Below are 22568 nucleotides of genomic sequence, written 5' to 3'. Positions count from 1 at the left end.
TATAGTACTTACACATTTTAAATAAGAGGTCTGGCTAGTTTTAAGTAGTGTTGGGTTTGAGTAGTTAACAGGGTTAGCCAATAGGAATGCTGTTTGGCTTTAGGCACAGAATTGTATGTTTCGTGGTGGTGGTGGTGCTGGTGGTGATGTGCCGGGGGAGTTGGTTCTGACTCATAGCGACCCTGTACAGGGTTTCCAAGGTGGTAAATCCAGACCGGTGATAAATAACCTGAACCACAGTGGTAAGAAAAAGCTGAGACCAGACAGATTTTAGGATTGGACGCCAGCCATCTTGGTAGGGATACATTCATTACTAGTCTGCCTCTGATAAACTGGTTGGATGGGAGAATGTACCACCCTGTGAGATAGTTTAAGAAGCTTCCAAATGAACATACATACAAATCCATCAGCACACCACTTTATTCTCCAGTGCAAAAAGAGGTGCAGACCTGGGGCATTGGCATTACGTGTAAATACAGCGTTTTAGGAGTTATCAAGGAGCCCTGCTGGCACCAAGGGCTAAGTGCTTGGTTACTGATAGAAAGGTTCGTGATTCGAACCCATTCAGTGGTTTCACAGGATAAAAGACCCGGTGATCTGCTCCCATGAAGACGGCAGCCTAGGAGACCCTATGGGGCAGATCTACACTGTCACAAGGGGTTGTTGTTTGATTTACACTCAGTAGCACCCAACAAGTTACAAGTATCTATCGCCAGGGTACCTGGTGCGGCACTGTGGGATGTGCTGGAATGCAAGGTCGGTTTGAACTGCAAGTTTGGCGGTTCAAACTCACCAGCCACTCCTTGGAAACCCCACAGAGGGTCTCTATGAGTCAGAACCGACTCAGTGGCACTTAACTCTGTCACATGGGGTTGTTATGAGTTGATTTTGATGCCATGGCACCCAAGTTAAAATTATCTCCAGGGTACAAGTATAGGGTCACTCTGCTTCGATTGTCCCTGGTTCTCCACAAAGCACAAAGTCCTGACTCAAATTGGGCAAGCTGAATAAGCAGTTAAGTGCCAGGTGGACTGACTGCCTTTTTCTCTTCCCGAGTGTAGAAGCCACCTGTAAAGCAGCCCTGCCCCGTAGCAGCTGGGGTACCACCTCACTTCAAGGGGAGCCCATTACAAGCTCCCAGGTCCTGTGAAGATGAAGGCCTGTGAGCCAGGAGGCCATGCACCCACTCCCCTCAGGGCCATGCCCACCTCTACTTTTACTCACCAAACAACACAACCACAGAGCCCCAGACAGGAGGAGCTATTCCAGGGGCGAATTCCACCATCCTTCATTAGCAACGGGAATTGTGAAAGGAGCCGCCATTCTTCCCAAAGGATGTGACCAATCTGAAGCTCACACAACAGTAGCAATTTCCTTTTTCATTTTGGTGCAAACAGACTTGAGCAAAAGAAAGCCTCAGTGAAAACAAACGGCACACCCACTCACACACACAGCTGTAGGTTGGAAACACCTAGTTCAAGCAGAGAAGGAAGCATTCTGTTTGAGAACGAAGACCAAAGCAAGAAACCCACGTGGGTTTACACCATTTTTATTTTTCCTGTCTTTTACCTAAACAAATCTTAACTAGGTTGGTTGTAGCCAGGGTTCAAATAGGCCTGTTGTTAGGTGCTGTGGAGTCAATTCCAACTCACAGTGACCCTGTAAGAGGGCTTCCAAGGCTTTGGAATCTTTGCAGGAGCAGAATGCTTCACTTCCTTTCACGGCATGGCAGCTGCTGGGCTCAAACTGCTGACCTTGTGGTTCGCAGTCCAGTGTTTTATCCACCACACTCCCCATATAGGTTGTCTCACCCTAAATGCAGCCACCCAGGAAACAAGTTGTTTTACATAGTTTGGAGACCGAGCTGCCTGCTCACATCCTTTTTTGTCTTGCTGTGCCTTCATTTCTTTCACACACCTGGGTGCTGGGTGCCCTAGAATTGATTGTGACGCGCAGCACTACTAGAGTGACAGCAGACCTGCCCCAGAGGGTTTCCTAGGTTATGATCTTTATGGGAGCCAGGCTTTTCTTCCGTGGGGCTCTGGATGGGTTTGAACTGCCAATCCACGGGGAGCAGTTGAGTGCTTAACCACTGCATCACCAAGGGTCCTTGGTAGGATGTCTACTATGCCCGAAGGGCATGCTCCTCACAAAGATTCTGCTACAGACCAGAGTGGTGGATACTTTCTCATTTGGACTGCAGTCCAAATCTGCCATGTGTCTGAGGGTGGGCTCCGGGCACCTATTATGAACATGCACCCAGGACTTCCAAGCAGCTGTGTGTGGGGGTCACTGACATGCTTCCCAGGACAATGAAGTCCCGACTTGCTGAGCTGAAACTTGGTACCGTTTTTCCATTAACAAAGGACAGATCCTGAGTGAAGAATTCATTGTATTTTATTATTCACAGTTAATCACTACCTACCAAATGCTATCCGCAGAGTTAAAGGATTAAGTACATAGGTCATTTTATTTAAACACTGATTTTTTTTTTTTAAATATATACACACAAAACTTAGTTCAGCAAGGCTTCATGATATACACCAATTCCAAAATAAAAACAATCAAATGGTCCAGGTGTAGAATGCGATTCCTTGTAGTATCAGCGAGGGAAGAAGGTGCAGATGAGAGGGGCAGGAGGCTCGGGAGAGGTGATGGGTGGCCTGCAGGCGTCCCGGATGCTGGAGTGCTGAGGCCCGGTCCAGAGCTCTACACCGCTGGGGTCTGCGACACTCCTCAAGTCCAGGCCCAGAGAGGCCTTGCCAACCCCCAGGGGAGAGAAAGGTAAGTGGCCTCTATTCTGTAGTGGGAAGGGAACTGGGTGGAGACGCATGACTTCGAGGGAGAGGACAGGGAGAGTTGTGCAATGGACTTGCCCTCCAGATTTCGCAACATTTTCTTCCCGTGGACTCCTACTTCCTGGGGACACTTGCTTTGGGGGTGGTGTGTGGTGAGGTGGAGGGGTGGTGGAGTGGTGCAAACACAGCCTGCTGTGAAAGGAGACGTGACAGTCACCCCACTGTCATCCTGCTCACTGGGACAGGTGAGGTGACACAGAAAGTGGAAGCCAGGACACACCACGGTTTGAAGAACGTGAGAAATGAAACGGAGCACTGACTCGCTGGCCCGCGTGGAACAGGCTAGACAGCCGATCCCAATGAAAAAGCCATTGTTTCCATCCCAATTGGCTGTTTCCCTGCCTTCCTGGGTTGGACACATGCTGTGTCTGTGGCTCAGGAAGGGGCAGGAGAATGGTCCTGCAGGTAGATCCCGCCAGGCGGTCCCTCCAGCTCCCTTAAACTCACTTGGCTCACAAATATTAAAGCTGAACCTCGAAGACTTCTGGCTCCAAACAGGCAGGAGAGATCACCTCCCACCCCCACTGCTAGACTCCCTGTCTCCTTTTTGACCCTGCTCCCCCCAACCCTCACCCCCAGGAAATATATTACACAGAGGAGAGAAATGGGCTGAAAAGCTCTGGACTATCTTATTTCAAATAAAACAAAACACCACCAATCAGAAAAAAAAAAAAAAAAAGGCACTAAGAGAAACAACATGCGTGAAAAGACCATATTCCGAAAGGAAACCAAGGCAGACGGGAGGGATGCAGGTTCGGTCGAGGGAAGCAGGTGAGTGGCCACATCCCTTCCTCTCACCCTGCACTCCATTGCCAGCTTTGACCAGAGGGAACCTGGGGTTGGGGCTGGAGGGCTGGCCCTCTTCCAGCAGAATCCAAGTCTCAAGGCGGCAAGCTGCCCCCCGCACCTTTTGTGTGTGTATATATGAAGAACGCACAACAGGTGTGTTCTTCCTTCAGTCGTTCCAACGACATCGGACAATTTTGCATAGAGAAAATACCAGCCCACTGGGTGTCTTTTATTGGTGGCCTCAGCTAGGACAAAATGTGGTGGTAGGCAGCATGCACTGATGGACAAAAGAGAAAAGGATAAAAAAAAGGACAGAGAAGGGGACAGAGGAGCAGTGGTGAAAATCTGTAATAAAAACTCTTCTTAATTTATAAGTATGTTTTGGCATTTTTTTATATCCAACCTCCCCCACCCCCACCCCACCCCCAGAGTTCTGACCCAAGTAAGGAGGCCAGCGGGTGACCCGCCAGGTGGTCTGCACACCCCACTCGCTGCTGGGAGAGGCAGCGTGGGGGCTCTGACTTCTGGATGTGTTTGAAAATTTTCACTCTTTAAATAATCTCGGCTGGCTTCCTAGACATTCCGGTTCACGGGGGTCACGTAATTGCGGGGGAACATGCCGGTCTGGCCGTGGCAGGAGCCTTTCCACCAGTTGGGATCTGAGTTATCCATGACGTGGATAAAGTCTCCCCGGCGGAAGCCCAGCTCTCCATCCTCCTGGGGGTCAAAGTCAAAGAGGGCCTGGACGTATGTCGGCTGCTGCAAGAGAGGAACGAGTGGGGGGTGAATGTGGGACGTGTTCTACAGATGGAGTACATGCAGTCCTAAAGAGGGCGTGGCCAGAGCCATGCAGAGTGGGACAACCAACCGTGTGTGGAACTCCTTGGACCTCCTGAAACTGTCCCTCCTCCCTACTATGCATGCCACAGTCTAGATTTATTGAGTGCCACCTCTCAACAGCACTCATCGAGGGGGCCCATGGCGTCACCTTCCTGGGGGGCTGGGGCAGTGACAGCCAGGGTTTCATTTCTGGTCTCAGGATCTGAGAACTGCTGTTCCTGTTGCGTTTCTCTAGGACACTGTGGACAACACTGCCTGAGAGGCAGCCTCTGGAGGAGGCTCACTGTGGCATCAGGGGATGCACCAAAAACCCTAAAGCACAGCCCTGCACTCCAGGTGACTCAGACTCTGGCAACCCCAAGCACAGCGTTTCCAAGGCTGTTATTGTTAGGGAAGCAGACAGCCTCATCTTTCTCCTGAGAAGCAGCTAGTGGGTTTGAACCGCCGACCTTTCAGTTAGCAGCCCAATGTTTACCCTACTAGCCGCAGCAGGGCTCCTCAGGGGAACTTCCTGGCCACATGAATTCAGGGTCACCTTTTGAAGAGTGAGTACAGGGCAAGAACTAGAAGCACTCCTGTGTTCAGCACTAGTGGGCCGGCTTGTGGAGCCCGTGCTCTGAGGAGGCTCACCTGCGGCACCTGCTCGATGTCCCGGAGGAATATCTGCTGGTTTCTGGAGACAGATGTCGATCTGTGATAATCCACCAGCTCATTCAGGGAATTGAACTTCACCACCCACAGGAAGTACTTTCCGGCCCCGTCTCGGAGCACCTTGAAGTGCTGCACATCGTTGCCAAATCTGGGAGGGGACAGGGGACACTGGGTCACACAGGTCAGCTGCTGACCAAGAGGCACCTTAAGGACCCCCTGGCTGGAGGGATCAGGGCACCAGGCATCATGAATCAGGGAGACACCTGTCCATCAGTCCGTCCCTCTCATTCAGGAGGTGTTTGTAAGGTAAAAGGAGACACCTGTCCATCAGTCCGTCCCTCTCATTCAGGAGGTGTTTGTAAGGTAAAAGGAGACACCTGTCCATCAGTCCGTCCCTCTCATTCAGGAGGTGTTTGTAAGGTAAAAGGAGAACGCCTGCACCCACATCCCTTTTCCAGACCCTCCACTTAGCAAACAGAAGGGAGTTTTATTTCAGGTAAGAAGTGTGACTTAATCAATCTCTTTTCAAGCAAAAAATAAAATAAATAAATAAAATAATAAAACTGCCCGGGCTATTTAAAGAGTAGAAGAGATGCGAGAGGTGACAGGGGGTGGGACTAGATTATATCCAACCATTCTCCAGAAATGGCATAATTCAAAGCCATGTCCATTCAGAGAATTTTCGTTCTCTCTGTGGGGAAAAGTCTCAGGAGTCAAGAACCTCCTGGGACATTAGAAGACATTAGAGAAAGAGCTTCCCTGTCACCTGGTCAGTTCTGTTTATACTGACCAGCAAAACCAGCAGGAGCAACTGTCCTCTTCACTGCTGAGTCCTCGCCTCCAGGGGAAGTGCCTGGCCTCAAAAGGGACGCTCCACCCTGTAAATACTTGTTAAAGCCATGCTCTAGTGTCATCTCACTCTCAGTCTTCAAACGTAAACCAATGCTTCTAAAAATCATACCAGCCCAGGAGACATCAAGGCAAGTGGTTGGGTCCCCTCAGGGCAAACCCCCTTCCAAGACTAAGACGCAAGGGGAATACACGAGAAGACATGCACTATGACTGGTGACCACGTGGGTCACTGATAAGGGGAAGTGAGGGAAAAACAGCAATGAAGCTGCAAGCTAAGCCCTACAACATTCAACAGACTCCTGTGAACCCGGGTGGAGACATGGTTGGCCAACAACAGTATATGGCTAGACCTGGGGATTCTTCGGCCCAGAGTCAGTGACATAGCCACAGACGACTAGAGGAGAGGGAAGCGTCCAGCTGATGAGAAGTGAAGGCATATGCACAAGAACACCCACACTTGCAGATAATACCCACTTGACCTGGCTTCAAGGACTAGATGATCAGAGCTCAACTAGAAGAAGAAAGAAGAGGAAAAAAGGAGTAATCTGATACAATTTGATGAACTTGACCTACAACTATGAATGCAGTAGTTCAAAAGAGGGAACAAATCTTTACAGCAAGGACCATTCCCACCTCTTCAATACACAGGGTAGACAGGGATGGGCAATTTGGACATTGGCAACCCAAAATGCTGGGGCTACTAAGGCAAGAAGTGACTGGCTTACAAGCTTTCAAGAATGAGCCTAGATCCAGTGGGCACAGAGGAATGTACAATCTCCACTGAGTAGTATCCAACCTGTCTGGACAGGGCTGATGAAAAGAGATGGGGATAGGGCTCTTGTGGTACAATAGTGAATAATTGTTAACAGGACTGACTGTGAGGGTTGGAAATGTAAAGGTAGACATTTTGTAGCAAAAGGAGGGGAGGGAGGTCCCCGGGACCATCAAGGGAGAAGAGTGGAGTGTGGGACCCTACCCATAGAAACAGTGACACCAGAGATGGAGGCAGAGACGATGATGTGGAGAGATGGTGTGGCTGGGGACTCTAGACCCAGAGAGGGAGAGGGGCAGTGTGCTGATGACCTAGGGGCAGGCTTGTGGGGTATACTTTTAGTTGGTTGATGATGCATGGAGGGATTGTAACCATGACAATTAAACGAAATACAATAGGATGAATGTGAAGCTAATGTTCTCCCATGTAAACTATCACCACAAAAGATTAAAAAAAAAAAAAAAAAAAAAATCAAACCAACAGGCGGCAGCAGTGAGCTTCAAGGAAGCTACTGCTTACAAGTCTGGGAAGGAAAACTGGACAGTACAGTGAGGAAACTGTATGAGGAATGAGACGTTCAAATGGCACTTCTGGGTCCGCAGAGGCCACCCCCACAGGTGCAGTGCAGAGAGTCTCTAAAGGAAGCACAGTGTCTGTCTCTAACAGTGAACTGAGATTGTGGAACTCTGCCAGAATGTTTTCAGTCATGGAATCAAAACATCTTGCAAGTGAGAAGTTTCTGACACAGAATGTGTTGACTCCTGACCCACCATTGCAAATGTGTTTAGGTTGTTTGAGGCAGTCATGACATCTGCTCAAATTTTATTGCTAACACAATGAACACATTCATTCTTTGTGGTTATTGTTTGACCAAAGGGAAGGGTCTGGAGCACCCCGGTGTCTGCATGACCAAGTGCTACGATGAGCAGCGATCAGACAAGGCTGCCCACAATCCTGTCAGTTGGTTCTCACTGAACTGAACACTGAACTGCCACGGTGGTTTTGAGCCACCGTTCAGTGAGGAACTGTTACGTTCCTTACTCTGTGGTGTTCAGTTTATACCTCGGGTATAAAATGCATAGAAAACAGATGCAAATGAATGGGGAGCACAGACTCTTTTCCAGACACGTATGTGCATGTGTTTAGTCAAACACATTAAGAGACCATTGCTCACAAAGATTCTACAGCAGGAGTCCTGATCCCACAGGGGGAAAATGCAGAACAGAATGGAATCCAGACTTTCTGGAGCCATGAGGGCTGGATGAACCTCTGAAACTGGGGCCCAGAGATCATCTCTAAACCTCAGACCAAAAATATCCTCCGAATTCTCCGTACAACCAAACAACAGTTTAACTTGACTAGCAAAGACTATCTGCCTTCAACACTGTACTCTTTGAAAAACTATTTACATAAGATCAGACTGACAACAGCAACTCAGAAGGTTAGACAGGAGCCACGGGGTGAGGAGGTTGTGCAACTTGAAGACTGTAGCTGGTGTGACAGAGCTGGAGGTGGAGAGACTGAACGCGGTCCGTTCTGCTGTGGACATTCTCAGCCACCACCTCCGGCCAATGTGCCCAGAAGCAGACAGCTTTGACCTTTTCATATGCTGGGACTCAAGGAAAAGCTAAGGACCCTAGCAACATACTGGCAAGGTTGTGCAAGTATCACTGGTGACCTCTCATTTTCATTTAGAAAAAGGACATTAAGCCTACATTTAAAAACAAAAACAAAAAACTATATGTTTACATCATTTGTAAACGAAAAGTAAATATATACTTATAGCCTTTTTTGTTAACTCTAAAACAACGAGGTGAGTTTTTAACCAAATCACACCTTTCTCATGGAGGACATAAATGAGGACATCTTCAAAGCCTCCTGGGGAAAGGGCTCCTATGGAATTATTTTATAGTGAAAAGAACTGACAATCAATAGAACATACTAATAACAGAAATACTAATTTAATCCAAAATCAGTATGTGAAAGATTAGGAATGATTTGCTTAGAGTCCTGAGTTCCTTTTATACTCTCTCTGACTCTCAGTGTGGCAACATCTGTTTCCCCCATTCCCAGCTCATCTACTCACTCTCCTCCATATTCAACTTTAGCACTGGGAAAGAAAAATAAAACCCAAACCCACGGGATCACCTTTGCGAAGGGAATGGGAGCTGCTGAGGATGGGGAGGGTGGGCTCAGGCTGGTACGTGGCAAAGGCAGCTGAGTTGGCACTCCAATGTTCCGACTCCCGAGCAGCAGGAAGCCCAGGCCATCAGAGTGTTTGAAGAAGGGCAGAGCTGTGCCCATGAGGCATTAGAGAGTGGTGGGGACTAGGGAGCACCTGTGGCCTGAGGGCTGTGGCTTCCACATGGGACCCTACACCAGTGTCACTAGAACTCAGATCTAAGTGAAGCAGAAATGAGACATTTCATATGAAATGTTCTAGTTTGTAAGATACTGTTTTGGCTAAAGTGAGCCCAGGGGCTACTGGTTCACAACCTCTGTGTGTGGAGCCCGACACCTGGCCTATGTATGGCTTCGCGGGAATGAGGCAGGAAATACTTACTTGACAGAGAGGGAGAAATCGCCGGGAGCACTCTCACTCTCTCGGATAAGAAAGGCCCCGTCATGCCGCTGTTTGCTAAGCATTTCTTCTGCCTTTGCTCTGGGGATTTTGCCAAAAAACCACCTAAGGAGGGAAGGCAAGCCAGTCAGCATCTGCTCCCCACAAAGGAGCGGGGCATCCAGTCTCCGAAAGGCATGAACAGAAGGCACCTGCAGGAGGAGGGGTCTTCCTTCTGCCCTCCAGTCTCCACATGCCCACATCCATCCGTTCTCCCCAGAGAGAGGCGCTCTCCTCCCTGCACATGACTTCACCCCACGCCACTCACAGGGTGACTCATTGAGGTATTACTGCAGGCCACTGCTGCGGCAGAGGAAGACACTTAAATGGGCCTCCCAGGCCAAAGCCTGTGGGCTTCCTCCTGACTCATCTGAAACCACCAGGGAAAGCCCCAGGTCTATTGATCTGAAGCGCAGGCTGAGCTGTCCAGAGAGAGACATGCCCCTTATGGCAGCCGGTGGGACACTCCGGTGGGACTAAGGGAACAAGAGATGAGGGGGTAGGGAATCTGGAAGACCCAGAACCTGGGAGGCAAGACTACTTCTGCCAAGTGCCCCAAGGCTGTGAAGGAGCACCCTACAGTTCAGGATAGCTGGCCTCTCCTCTCACCCGGAGTGAACGGGTGACTACATTAGAATGCACCTCGGCAGAGGCAGCACTTACAACATGAACTTTTACAAGTGACAGATGCTCTGTTTCCAAGGCTAGTTCGCTTTGGCTAGAAAAATGCCACTAAACACTCTGGGAGCAACTGGCCAGTGGCTTCATGGGGAGCAGAGGTCACCACACCTCTAGTTCCAATGACAAACATTCTTCGTGAGGACAGAGGGATTCTGAAAACAACCTTCTCTCTTCCAGACTGTCCTGAATGTTATATTATTTGTAAACAGGAAGTGCTATACATATATATGGCCAATAACTACCTACTTGCTTACCTTACAATCCTTACATGGCAACCAGCATTCATTAAACATGCCAACTTTTAATATCAAAGCTATGAAACAGTCCATTAATGCTGTGAGTCTAGCTTATAAATCTAGTTTACTTATAAGCTACTGTACTGTAGAATGCTTCTAACATAACAAGCGGAGGATTTGCCACTAGTAACTATTAAACATTTCCAGATCTTCCTAAGTGTCACCTTTCTCATTTGACAGACTTGAATGTCAGGCTGCTGATGGGAGAAGCCACACATTAATACAAGAGGACAACCAGCAAGACTGAGACCTAGACACATTGCCCACGTGACGTTCTGGTGTCTTTTCAGTTTATGATGTGCTTGTATGTACTGTCCCCACAGGTAGGTGTTGGCATACAGTGTGTATGACGGGGCCGAGCAGTCACTGTCCACACAGTGCCCCCCACCCCCTTCCATGGTGCACTGGAGCCTGGAGTGCAGTTACTCAACAATCATGCTTCTTTCCTCCCAGACATTCCTTTCCTCTTCTCTTTTTAAGGAAAAGGTAATACATATGAATGAAAAGGACCTTAGATGTGTGTGACACAAAAAACACAAAGCAAGATGCTGCCCCAGGCTCCCCACAGAGGTAGTTCCAGCTGTTTGTTTTCAGACATTTCCTCAAGGTTCACAAACACAGATGTTATAGGATGGCAAGGCTTTCTCACTCCCCAGGCTTAAAATCAGTTCCATTTGTCCTTAAAAAAACAAACCAATCTCTCATACCTACAAAAGTGCTCTTCATTGGAATTTTTACAAAGTAAGCGTACCCAGCTCAAGACATAGAAAACAAGGAAGAAATCATTTTATGAAACCAGGAGTCCTGGAGGATGAGCACTAGAGACTGCTTACCACAATGTCGGCAGTTCAAATCCATTAGTCGCTCCTTGAAAACCTACACGTTTGGCAAGTCAGAACCGACTCGGCTACACTTTAACAACAACATACAACCTTATGTAGTCCTGCTGTGGCAATGTAGGATAAGCACTGGATTGCTGACCACAAGATGGGCAGTTCAAACCCACCAGCTGCTCCTTGGAAACCACATATACAGGTGGCTCACTATGAGTCGGAACTGACTTGATGGCACTTAACAAGACTTCTTTTGTCTATACTCCTATTTCTAGTAACCTCTGTCTCTCTGGGTCTCACACTAGGCTGAGCCATCACTCATAGCTACAACAACAAGAAACCGCAGCCTTGCATTTCTGTAGCACTTTGCCCAGTTTACACATACTTTCACTGAATAGGTTCCATTTGATGATGGTATTTGTGTTTGACCATATGGCGCTGTGGGTCAATGCACCAGACTGCAAAGCCTTTTGTTTGAACTGCAAGGTTGGCAGTTCAAGCTCACCAGTTGCTCCTCGGAAACCCTATACAGGGTCGCTGTGTGTCGGAACCGACTCAATTGCACTTCACAACAACATACACTCTTTTGGAGTCCTGGTGTGACACTTCAGGGTAATGTGCTGGACTGCAAGGTCAGTTTGAACTGCAAAGTTGGTGGTTCCAACCCAATAGCCGCCTTTGAAACCCTATACAGTGCCGCTATGGGCTGAAACCGACTTGACGACACTTAACAACATCAGTCTCTTTTGGACTCCTAGTGGGGTGTTGGAGGATAAACACTGGACTGTAAACCACAAGGTTGGCAGTTCAAACCCTACACAGGGTCACTATGAGACAGAAGTGACTTGACAGCATTTAACAGCACACACTTTACCAGAGTGGTCGCTCCATACAACAGGCACTAGACTGCGGAACCACAGTGTCCAGGGTTCGAGTCCACCAGCTGCTCCTGCAAAGACTGAAAGCCTTGGAAACCCCATACAGGGATGCTATGAGTCGGAACCACTTGACGGCACTTAACAGCAACAACCGTGGCTCTTTACAGTACATCCCATAGGCTCCTATCCACAGGAAAAGCATGCCTAGTCTACACAACTCACGTAACACGGAAGCTAACCACCATTTTGGAGACTGGTTTAATTCACTAATTTAAATGCTGTATTACGTGAGGTCCTGCACTCTCCCTCTCTAACGACAACAACAACAACAAAAAAAGGGGGAGCAGTGGGGAGAGAAGGGTAGACAGGAGGTATCCAGGACTCTGTGCCACCAACGCTGTGAAGGAACACAAAAGCCCTATGTGGGGCAGTCAGTCACAGAGGCGACCTACAAGGGGACACACGTCTTCAAGGTTGTACACACCACACCGACACACGGTTAGTATATGTCTAAGGTCTTAGCAATATGGTTGTTATTGTTAAGTGTGGTCGAGTCAATTCCGACTCACTGTGACCCTGTATGGAGTCCTGGTGTGGCGCGGTGGGTTAATGTGCCACACTGCAAAGTCGTTTGAACTGCAAGGTTGGTGGTTCAAGCTCACCAGCTGCTCCTCGGAAACCCTATACAGGGTCGCTATGGGTCAGAACCGACTCGACGGCACATAACAACAACAACAAGAAGAGTGGCTTGTTAGCTTGAACTGCCGACCTTGTGGTTCAAACAGACTTTGCAGTCTAGTGCAGTAACCCCCAGCACCACACCAGGCAGACTTGTATGAGGGTTTTGAGTTCGTGCTTCCTTTTTCAGAGCTTGGTGCGGACGAACACTGCCTACCCTGTAGCTAGAGTCTACAAAGTACACAGTGAGACCTATATGGGCACTTCATGATCAACTGCTCTGTCCAAGTTCCTGACCGGGAAAAAGCCTAGAGGTGACCGCAACAGGACTGCCTAAAGGGGCACCAATCAATCTGGTCAATGACTGCAACTTTCCAAAGAAGGGAGCCTTTCCTATCTGTTCTCAGCAATGAGACTCAAAAAGCCTACACGACCTGAAACAACCTGAAACCAGACAAGGACTCCGAGTCAGAGAGAACAGCGTTGGAAACCCTGTGAGATAGTTCTACTCTGACCTGAAGAGGTGCTATGAGTTGGAATGGACTTTAATCGGCACTGGGTTAGTCTTTACAGGAACAGATTGCCAGAGCACTCCCGTGAAGCAGCGGCCTCGTTCTTAACCGGTGTGCCACCAGGACGCCTTGGAACATGGGTAGGGATCGGCAAGCAATGGTCCTTGGTCTAAATCCAGCCTGCTTTCACATGGTCCACAACTGACTGGCTCTTTAGTAGTAAGGAGCTGTTAGAGATGACACTGCATAGGGCAGAGACTCTATGTGGCCCAGAAAGCCTAATACTATGTGGCTCTTAAAAAAAAAAAAAAAGGTTTAGCCAACTCTTGATCTAGGTTTTACTCCGAAGATGGACTGAGGGAAACGCTGACAGGCATTACTCGGCTTATGTGGGACTCAGGAGAATGCACTATGTGATCCAGTGATGGCTCCTCCCTCCTAGAAGCGGGGCTTCTGTGATGTTGCAGCCCCCCGGAAATGCAGACACGACACAGCTGAGGATGCAGAGCTGCGCTGGGTGGCCTGCCGCCGCACAGGAAGTCTGCAACCACCTCCTGCTCTTCTTAGTCAGCATCACTCTGCAGGGGCGCGGCCGGCTGATAAGCCCAAACCTTAGGTTACAGAGGCCTCAGCTGAGGGCATTATCCAGTCACTACAAAGGCCCCAGACTCTCTTTCACATATGAGCTTATGGTTTTCATCATCATGAACATTTTGGTCTAGATCTTAGAACGAAATCTGGGCCTGAGTATCAATATTAAAAATATCTACTGAGTTACCGTGGGCAAAAAGCAAGGTACAAATTATGATGGCATGTAGAAGCTGGAGTCCCTGGGAGGTGCAAAAGGTTAAATGCACTTGGTTGCTAACTGAAGGTTGGAGATTCCAGTCCACCCAGAGTGCCTCGGAAGAAAGACTTGGTGGAAAGAGTCTGAATCAGGTTGACAGCAACTGGCTACTGGTCACAGAGCAGAGGACAGATTCTTTAAGGAAACTAAAATCTTTAAGGAGGGGGGTAAGGGAGTCAGACTTAGAAGATATAGGACAGTACAAACTAAAAATATATGTACACAGAAATTAGATGTTTTTCACTTGTAAATCACCCAACAAAATATTTATGGAGCTATTAGGAGATGCCCAATTCTTCTGCTCAAGGAAAAAAAATGTTTCCTTGGGCATCTCTCTGCCTCTGAGATGGAGACATCTCAGCATCATACACAAGATAACCCAGAGCTGTCTCTCTCCAGATTATGGCTTCCTGGTTATAATTTCAACGAGCATCATGTTAACTACACGAGAACTTCACTACAGAATATAGCTTGCAGCCATTTAATACGTGTTCCCTAAGATTTATTGACCATCTGAGGGGGCAGAAGGTTAACAGAAGGCTTTAAGGAGCAGCCCCACAGCCAGGTGCTGAGTCACTGACGGCATGCCATTGGTTTAGACCAGATGGTGCAGGTCAGAAGGAGCACCTGGCTCTCATTAACTGCTGCCATGGCTCCCTCTGCATGGGTTGTGTGAGGACTCGCAGTCTGCTCTGTATGAGAGCGATGTTCACATAAGACTGGCATGGAAATTAAAATACTAGAACCCTTTCTTAGCTGATTGGGTAGAGAGGAATGAACCCCATCTTGGAACTGCTTCTAGCTCTGTGTCAGCTCTATGAAGCTCCGTCAGCTGATGAGCTGGGCACTTACGGGATGCACAGATACATATCATACATGGTTAAGATCTTTGCTCTAAGACTTGAGGGGAGAGAGATGACGGGCACACACAGAAATAGTGACACGGGAAGAGGGACCGAAGGCTACCACCGAATGTGGGTCAAGTCATCTCAAAGCCCTAACAGCACACTGTTAAACCAAGCAAACACTGTTTCCCAATGGCATTCTACTTGTCACAGAAAGCCTGGATTCTTACACTTGCATGAGGTATGAAAAGACTAGGTACAGGAGGGAGGGGTCTGTAAGGATCCAGGCCCACTGTGTCCCTTCATACCAAAATCAATCTGCCCTGGTCCCCTGCTCTTGCCACAACAAGGCTCCACAGAGGAAGTCACCCAGGTAAACACAGATGGAAGACAACGTGGGGCTATGCTACGCCCGAGCACTAGCTCCTGCACACCACTGCCTGGTGCGTCGCCCCAGCACGAGGGCTGACTGGAACCCAGAGATGCTCAGACATCAAAGAGAAGGGGGTCAAAGCAAGAGCGATGAGTGGATGGATCAGGGGCACTGGGGGGCTCAAGCCGCACCCGTGTGCCCCCACGAGCTGAAGCGAACACTCTGAACCCTCCAATCTAGCAAGACCGATTTCCAAAGACAGAGCACACAGTTCCTTGGCTCAGGGGCTATCGGCTCGCTCTAAGGCAGAATCGACTGGATGGCAGTGGACTCTTACAATATTTTATTTTGATTTTAGTCTTCAGAGAGGCAGATCCATGGTCCCTTACCTGTCCCCTTCAGAAAATCACAGAGCTTTGAAAATGGAAAGTTTCCCCTCAGCTCATTTGGTGGCCAAATGACCTGATGGGAGGTTCTTTAGTCCTTAGTTGTCCCACTTAATGTGAATATGGAGGTCATCTGCAGAAACATCCATTTCTCTGATTACAGACACTGCTAAAAGCCTGCTGGGTATGTTAAGAGTATGTGGCCTGTGCACTCTTTTCCCTTTCTAAAACTCAAAATGTACAGAAGTATGATATCCACCCAGGCAGTGATCTTCAATTAAACAAGCAGGTGGGTCAAACCCCTGGGCGAGCACCACAGTCCAACTTACGGGTGAGGTTTCATTTCTATGTAATTCTTGGGGATGAAGCCATCTTTCCCATTGAGCTCTGCCTTGTACCAGTTCTGATCACATTCTTCATTCAAAACCTGAAAAAGAGTTAGGACAAGGGGGGAAATCAGTCACTTCCTTTTCATTTTAGAAGGGCAGCAACTAAGACATGGATGCTCTCTTTTTAGGTTTATTTTATACAAGTGTATCAGGTATCAGTCACATGGGAGGCAAAACTTCCTATAACTTCAAACCACCAAAATTATGTTAAACTACATAGCTAAAATTACAAAGTAATTGTCTTTGGAAAGACAAGTCTATGCTCCCAAACATTAGTATTACATCCTCAGTAGGACAGCAGCAGGGGGGGAAGGGCAGGGGACATCAGAGAAATGTCAGGAGGTCAACAAGGACGAAGTCATCAACTAGCTGGGAGAGATATTTAATAGATGAGCAGCAAGAGAGACAGCTTCCCGGCTTCCTAGGCATCCTCAAGCTACTTCAGGTCAACACAAGCGTGGGCCCTGCTAGTCAACAGCCCCACAGTGCTCCTGTGTGGGTGCACACCCATGTGGCCTTGTCTGGGGAGCTAATGCAAACACGCGGCAAACCTTACTCCCCTCGGTCACCCCCAGGGCCTCACCCCCAGCACAATTCAGGCAGAAATTATGGAGTCCTATCTTTCTAAAGATGGGGAAACAGGCCCAGCAAAGTGCAAAGGGTTACTACCCAAGGTTCTGAGCCAGTGACCTTGGAGACCTAAGAACCATACTCAAGACTCTAGGATCCCAAATGAGTGTTTTCTGTGTTGAGTACCCCACACTACTTTCTGTGGGAGTGAGACCGGCAGACGAGGTTATCACACAATGCTGTGCTGTGGACAGTAACCTAAGGAGCAGAGCAGAATGAGGTATACCATAAAAAGCCTTTCCAGGCACCACAAGCGCCTAACAAAAAGCAAAGGGCAGGTAAGAGAGAAAATGGGAATGGGAAGGAACATAATTACAGCGGTGGTTAGCCTATACGCGATGACAAAGTCTGAAGGAAGCTGGTTGAGTTCCTTACAAAGTAATTTCCCCAGGACGCAGAACAATGCTAAACTCACGCTGACATTTCAAAGTGAGACACAACAGCAGGAAGGAGAGATGAGACGGATGCGATACTCAACAGAGAGCAAGCTGCAGAGCCGATGGCACAGACACTCGCTTCTGCGCCGGCACTGTGCCAGGCCATGTACTCTGATGCTCCACAACTGCTGCTCGACTTGGTTCACCAAGTGTAAGTGAGTAGCATACGATGGCAGTTCTTCAAGAGCTAGTAAACATGAATAGTAAGCGCTCAAAAAATAAATAAATAAAAATCAGCTACTGGTAAATTCCATTAGCCTCAAAGCACCCAAGAATCATACACACACTGATAGCTTAGTGATAACAACTGTTTTTCTCCTGGCATCAATATTTTCTTTTCACAAATATTGTAAAAAAAAAAAAAATGACTACGTTGTGGCATTGTGGGTTAATGCGCCAGACTGCAAAGCTGTTTGAATTGCAAGGTGGCGGTTCAAGCTCACCAGCTGCTCCCTGGAAACCCTATACAGGGTCGCTATGTGTTGGAACCAACTCAACGGCACTTCACAACGTTTTACTAAATGTCTAGATGATGCAGAAGAACAAAGGTGGAATACAGTCATCGCTTTATCACCTTCACCTCAAAACTCCTGAACCCTGCTGTCACCGTTCCATTGCTAGGCAATGTTGATGGATGGGAAGACTGTGCTCTTTTAAAGCAATACATTGCTCACTAGCCCTGCGCTGCAAGGCAAAACCTCAGTGTCCACCTGAAATGTGATTACAGAAGTAGCTTCAGGAGCAAGTCCTTGCCCAGGCATCAGAGGACTCTCAACAGCAGGAAAGCAAATGTGCCATTTTAACGGCTGCTCACTGCTTGGGCTGGAAGAAATATGTGGCCCAATAACTACCTTATGAAGACTCATCCTCTCATAATAGTAATACTTAAAACGCACACACAATAAAACAAAAGCCTATTTATATGCAAGAGTGCTCCAAAATGTCAACAAAAATTTCTGAAATGTTGAGGTGTGTGAAAAAAACAAAAACCCAACCCCACTGTTGTCAAGATGACTGGCTCACAGGGAGCCTGGCAGGGCAGAGTAGAACTGCCCCACAGCGTTTCCTAGGTTCTTAGCTTTTGGAAACAGACCACTGCATCTCTGTCCTGCACAGTAGTTGATGGGCTTGATCCACCAACCTTTTGGTTAAGTAGCTGAGTACTCACCTACTGCACCACTCTATAGATTTCCTGGAAGATAAGTTGACACCAGGGAGGTGGTTGTGGCCCAAGGTGGTTGTTGTTAAGTGCTTAGGTGGCAAAATAAAACAATCGCTCTGAATGTGCCAGTTCAGATTTATAATCTCAGCAAAAAGGTGGAGCCGTATTACAAGCCAGGAGTTAATATAGTTGTACATTCTTTTTTGTCACCTTTACTAACATAGAAGTAAATTCACTTAAAAACCCCCACCCTTAAAGGAAGTTCCAGGGCAGCTCCCAAAATGTGGCAGCAATTTAGAACTATCATTTCCTACAGATAAAAGCTATTTGGTGTCTAGAGCGCAGTTCTCTCCACAGAAGACAGGGAAACACAGAATTATTTTGCAAAGTGTTTTTTTTTTTTTTAAATGCAATGTTTAAGTACAGGAATGATAAAAAAATTTTGGTTATCTAGAAAAGTCTAGTATCAAGAGTATCACTTAACCAGATAGCCAAGGTGCTGCTACACATGCCTCTAAACCTTTCTTTTGTATTTTTATAAAAAGGCTGATGCTGATAAGCCAGGTCTATGCTGTTGTTGTTAAATGCTGTGGAGTTGGTTGCGACTCATAGCAACCCTGTATAGGGTTTCCAAGGAGCAGTTGGTGAGTTTGAACTGCTGTCCCTGTGGTTCAAACCGACTTTGCGGTCCATTGCCAATTCAGGGGCCAGCTCTTTCAGTTCTCACTGGCACATGATCAACCACATGCAAGCCCTGAAATGGTGACATCATTTAAAATTAAATTTTATTCAAGTGTTCAAATCTACAGAACAGCAATGGGCACATTATCAGGAGGGGTCACAGAGAAAGAGAAAGACTCTCACTAAGATGGACTGACACAGTGGCTGCAAGAATGGACTCAAATCTAACAATTGTGAGGCTGGTGCACGACTGGGCAGTGTTTCATTCTGTTATGCATCAGGTTGCTGAGAGTTAGAATGAACTCGAAGGCACCTAGCACCTAACAAGAGGAGTGGGTGACTAAAATCATATTCAGATGAGTTTGTGCCTACAAAAGACATTTAATCTGCTAAGGTTTTAGATGAAAAGTACACAACCTTCACAGATCGTTTTTTAAGCAGTAGGGACATTTTTTATTTCTTTGGTTGTGCTTTTCAGTTTTCTTTCCTTTTTTTTTTGCACAGGAGAACATCCATGAACTCAAGTTTCTCCAAGCACAACTTGGTGCAGCCATTCTCACCCTTCTTTTCCCAGCGCCTCCTCCCTCCCAAGTTTCCTAGCTAACCTTTTAAATTGCTATTGTCAATTTGACACTGTACACATAGATGAATTGTCAATGAGCATACTGTTCAAGACAGACATTCTGTATTAGTTAAGCTAGTAACTACGGTTTGGTTTTAGAAGACTTCAGGGGACATTTCTGGTTTAAGGACTACCTCAGCAATAACTTTGACGGTTCAAAGCCTCCATGGCTCTAGACATTTTGAATTACACAAGCATTAAATATTCTACTCTGCATGTCCTCTCTTTTGATCAGGATTCTTCTACAGAATCTTTGATCAACATGTTCTATAGCTGGGCACCATCTAATTAAAAAACTAAGTTTAAAAGCCTGACCAGCATTCTGAGAAAGAGGAAGCAGCTCCTGCCACCATTTCCCCAAATGCAAGGAGCTAGCTACCTACCGTTGGTTCACTCATTACCCTGTAAAAGATGAGTAAGTACAGTCATGAAAATTTCAGTTTAAAAAATTCCAAGGAATGTCTCTAGTTCCTAACCCTACAACTGCATTTTCTACTCCAGCTTCGTATTTCCTTAAGACTCTGCAGCCACACAGAACACTTTGGTGTAACGGAAGTAGATTGATCACAAGATAAGATTATAAAAAGAGGAAGAGATACATTTTAGTGAAATATTTTTTGGTGGGGGAGGGGACCCAAGCCTTATAAAAATTGAAAGTGTTAAAAGCCCAAATCAGGTAGAAACTTAGAGATGAAGAATGCTGTGGGGCCTATCCCAGACAATGAAAAGGATTCTCACCAATGGCAGGCAAGGGGACACCACAAGAACTTTAGGGGTGGTGCTAATGTTGTAGTTGTTGATCGGAGTGCTGGTTACATGGGTTTACTTGGCTTGTAAAAATCCACCAAACTGTGCACTTATGGTATGGCAACTCTACTATATGTACACCTCAATTACAAGTTAGAAATATTTTCACCAAGAGGCTGTATTATTTATACCATAAGGAAAACTCAGCAAGGCCTCATAGCACTTGGGTACAAACGCTCATGCTCTAGAAACTACAGAGGGCAGCAGGAAATAACAAAGGCTTGAGAAACTGCCATGATGTCCTGTACCAGAGTGCCTCTCACACGTCGCCACCTCCCAGAAACAAGACTCTCCACCCGGGAGGAACTCAGCCCACCACCTGTTCTAGTTTTCAACATTCCGTGATGCTGGGACAGTATTCAGTGCCCCCATCTGAGATCATTCTAAAGTGAACATTACATCGTCACCTCGACCAATACCACCAACTGGTCCAAGTTGTATGTTTCTCAGATCTCTCCAGAGCACCTGATCTGATGGGAAAAGCCACCTCAGAAGAGCAAACCCCAGTGTCACCAACAAAGAACGATGTAATTTCGGGCAAATTGCCCTTCTCTAAATTTTGGGTTCCTCACCTAAAAAGTGGGGCTATTACCCTTCCTCCTCCCAGGGTTACTGAGGGGTTGAAGGACAAAATGTAGTAAGAAGTTTGGCAAAAAAGATAGTGTTACATCCCAACAGTCTCAGAGAAGAAACTGAATTCATAATAGCTACTTTGCTTTAGACGTTAGCACAAGTGTGAGTTCAAAGAAAGCTTGGCAGTCCTTGGGGAATGATTTTTACCTCGATTACAGTCACTACATTAGGTGTCCTTGATGTAATGCTGCCCAAAGGCACCAAAAGTAAACATTATTAACAGAAGCCTGGGACTCTTGTTTTATTCTGAATATACATACAAATACAAGACTTACTCCAAAAAAGACTCTAAATGTCAAGCTCAAGGATATAGTACGTAATTCCTTTCTATAATGATACTGGGAAATAGAAGAATTGCATTCAGTTTTTTACGAAACTTATAGAGAAGGGTATCTGAAAACAATAGGTAAGTATTTTGTTTATACAGATTGCTGCATTCTAAAATACGGGGCTTATCCACCGAACATGTTCAGTCATCTACAAGGGGGCTTCAAAAAGTTCATGGGAAAATGGAATGAAAAGAACAAAAAAGGATTCATGATTTGCTTTATTTTTTTAAAAGAAATAAGCCGGGGCTGAGTTCAACCACATTCCATAGACTCCCGTTGAGCTGGAGATGAGCTGGTCGGTTCAAAGTGTGGTGAGACTCGAGGACACCTGAGCCCATGGACAAGGTCATAGCCACGGAGGACTAGAACTGAGAGTGAAGTATACAGCTGATATGAAGTGAGGGGAGACGCACAAGAACACCCAAACTTGCAGATAGTACCTATTTAATCTAGCCTTGATGGCTTCAGGAAGAAAAAAAAAATTTTTTTTATAAAGAAAATGAGTGTAAATTGCTACAATTTGATGAACCTGACCTATACCTATGGATGTAGTAGCTCAAAATACCAACAGACAGGGAAGGAGTCTTCACATCAACTATCAATGCTATCACCTCTGTGGTAGACAGGGACAGGCACTTAGACATTGGCTACCTAAAATGAGGGGGCAATAAAGGCATGAAGTAACTGGCTTACAAGTTTTCACGAGGGAGTTTAGTTTAAGAGTGTGCAGGGGAAGACAGAGTCCCCACTGAATAGTTTTCATCTTGTCTAGGCAGGTCTGGTGAAGAGAGATGGGGATAAGATTCTTATGATTCAATAGTGAGTAACTGTTATCATGACTGACTGCAACTGTCATAACTGTAAAGGTAGAAGCTTTATAATGCTGTTGTTGTTGTGAAGTGCTATTGAGTCGGTTCCGACCCATAGCGATCCTGTACAGGGTTTCTGAGGAGCAGCTGGTGAGCTTGACCTGCCAACCTTGCAGTTCAAATAGCTTTGCAGTCTGGCACATTAATCCACAGCGCCATACCAGGACTCCAACACTGAAGGTAGGTATCTGAAAAAGGCTTTTACTCAAAGGGCGTTTCCAACCACCAAAAACAGTAGAATTACTTAAGTTTACAGTCCAGAAACAGAGGACCCTAAGCCATCAAGAGAGAAGAGCAC

The 22568-nt window shown here is 46.8% G+C and overlaps 1 protein-coding gene across 2 annotated transcripts in view; it reads right to left on the bottom strand.

Annotated features, from left to right (window-relative positions):
* Nucleotides 1-3870: 3870 nt before the first annotated feature.
* The window catches only part of GRB2 (growth factor receptor-bound protein 2), a 91784-nt gene continuing 73086 nt past the window's right edge, over nt 3871-22568 (bottom strand). Inside the window, exons 3-6 of one of the 2 annotated variants that reach the window (XM_006869581.1) lie at nt 16041-16138; nt 9326-9448; nt 5118-5286; nt 3871-4406 (exon numbers count right to left, since the gene is read on the bottom strand). In XM_006869581.1, the coding sequence (XP_006869643.1) occupies nt 4221-4406; nt 5118-5286; nt 9326-9448; nt 16041-16138 (576 nt within the window). In that variant the 3' untranslated portion in view covers nt 3871-4220. The remainder of the gene's footprint in view (nt 4407-5117; nt 5287-9325; nt 9449-16040; nt 16139-22568) is intronic. The other variant, XM_006869582.1, reaches the window with a different exon arrangement.

This window comes from Chrysochloris asiatica, unplaced genomic scaffold (assembly GCF_000296735.1).
Source record: "Chrysochloris asiatica unplaced genomic scaffold, ChrAsi1.0 scaffold00132, whole genome shotgun sequence".
Lineage (NCBI taxonomy): Eukaryota > Metazoa > Chordata > Mammalia > Afrosoricida > Chrysochloridae > Chrysochloris > Chrysochloris asiatica.
The sequence above is the reverse complement of the archived record's forward strand: the minus strand, read 5'-3'. Positions and strand labels throughout refer to the sequence as shown.